Here is a 1,883-nt window from a genome sequence, read left to right as displayed (position 1 = left end):
CTCCCTCTGAGCAACTTCCCTGTAGTTGAAGAAGGAGCCTATGATTTCTGTGTTAAGTGTGTGCAAAAAAGCCCCGTTGCTTTCAGTTGGCAAATGGCAGAGCTCTCTGTGAATGAGCAAAGGCCACTAAAAGTGTTTTGTTTGCCTGGGTATTTCTTAAACGTTTCTGACACCAGCAGATATTCAGGGACCAGAAAAACAAAAGGCTTGACTCCTTTCTCACACCTCTGCAAAGGGAGTGGAGAGGATTTATTAAAATATTAAGCTGTCCAGAGATTTCCCTTCAGAGTAGCAGAGGGAAATTTTCTGGGAAAAGAGAAAAAAAAAACAAATAAGGCCTTATTGTTCAGTAAAATGATGGGGAGCAGGAAATGCAGTCAGGGGGCTTAGGGAACTTCTGCAGCAGAAGGGGAAGCTCCTGCTTCTGGCCCAGCCACATGCCCTGCTGCAGCAAACTGGGGCCTTCCTTCTGAGCACAGGGCAGCTCACTTACAGAAACGACTTTTAACTGAGTATTTTGCTTGGAAAAGCAGCCCTGTTGCCTGGGTGAAGGAGCACGGGGAGCCTGGGCCCAAGCTCACCCTGCACAAGGCTCAGCAAGGATGGGTTCTGAGCACACATTTCCACGGGGCTCCTGCACAGGAAAAACTAAGGAAGCAGCTCCCCCGGAGGAAAACAAAACCAGCAGAGCAGGCAGGTTATTTCAGCCAGCAGAGAAATTACCAACAGAAGCCTTCTGAGGCAGGGGGGAAGCCATGGCCTAGTTCAGGACAGTCTCCACGAACCACAACACTGCTCCCAAGTGTCAGCATAGAATCTTTTAATACTTTACATTAAAAAAAAAAAACCTGCATACACAGTTCATAGTTTTATGTAAACATCATATACATCTCAGTTTTTGCCACGTCAGTTTATTAAAAACGAAAACAGTCTCAGTACCACTGCTGAGGGAAGGAGGAGAAAAGTAAACAAACAGAAATGGATACATTTGTTCTCTGAACCAGAGAAACACAAAATTATTTTCACCTGGGTTGGCTACCCTGTGAAAATACATTTTAAATAAACCTAGATTCTTTAAACTGCCCTTTAGTACAAAAATCTGATGTACTCACTGCATAAAGAACAGTCTCTTCACTCATATTTTTTTTCCCCAAGGCAAAATAATACAGTGGTTTTAGTTTGTCTTGTGTTGAAATCAATTTGAAACAAGACCCAGATGAGGTTACTAGGAACATTTCCAATGCTACAGCGTTGTATGCAGATGACAAGTGCATTGAGTGTTTAATTTAAGAAAAAAAGACAACAAAAAAAATCCACCAAGTTGTGCAAAGTAATTTTTTTCGAAAATAAACCTTTTAAATAAACCCAAACCAAGGTACTTGCAGGAGACAACACTAAAGGAAGGAGCAGGCACCAAGATCATGATTTATGGCAAGACGGTTCCCTCTCCCCCTGGCTCACCCTGCCTGGCCTGTCAGGAGCAGGATGCCCAGCAAGGAGGACAGAGCAGCTTCAGCTTCACTTCCCAGCCCCTGTGGCTCCTGCAGCTGAAGTTACCAGCAGGCACCAGCCACTCCGGGCAGGCTCCTTTGCACAACACAAGCCCCAGCCGGGCACCCCCTCCCCACCTCACTCGAAACCAAGCACCCCATGGTTTGCACAAGACAGAAAAGGTAAGATATATACAGGCTCGGCCAGGGACGACCCTCCCGGTCTCAGCTGCAGGGAGAGGCAGCCCCTGTTTCCCCAGCCCGCCCTGGGGAGGCACAAGGCAGGGGGGGAGGCACAAACCCCCTCCTCAGCTCCCCCCGGGCACCGCACAGCCCGGGCTGGCGAAGGGGACGAGCCAGCTGCATCCTCTGCTTGCACAGTCCAGTCTCGGC

At 47.9% G+C, this 1,883-nt stretch overlaps 1 protein-coding gene across 1 annotated transcript in view; it reads right to left on the bottom strand.

The window, feature by feature from the left end:
• Window positions 1–260: 260 nt before the first annotated feature.
• The window catches only part of RHOB (ras homolog family member B), a 2,333-nt gene continuing 710 nt past the window's right edge, over window positions 261–1,883 (bottom strand). Inside the window, exon 2 of the mRNA XM_010002404.1 lies at window positions 261–306. Within this exon, the coding sequence (XP_010000706.1) occupies window positions 261–306 (46 nt within the window). The remainder of the gene's footprint in view (window positions 307–1,883) is intronic.

Source organism: Chaetura pelagica, unplaced genomic scaffold (genome assembly GCF_000747805.2).
Source record: "Chaetura pelagica isolate M959 unplaced genomic scaffold, ChaPel_1.0 scaffold46, whole genome shotgun sequence".
NCBI classification, from domain to species: Eukaryota; Metazoa; Chordata; class Aves; order Apodiformes; family Apodidae; genus Chaetura; species Chaetura pelagica.
Note: the sequence above shows the minus strand (reverse complement) of the source record. Positions and strands in the feature narration are given on the sequence as shown.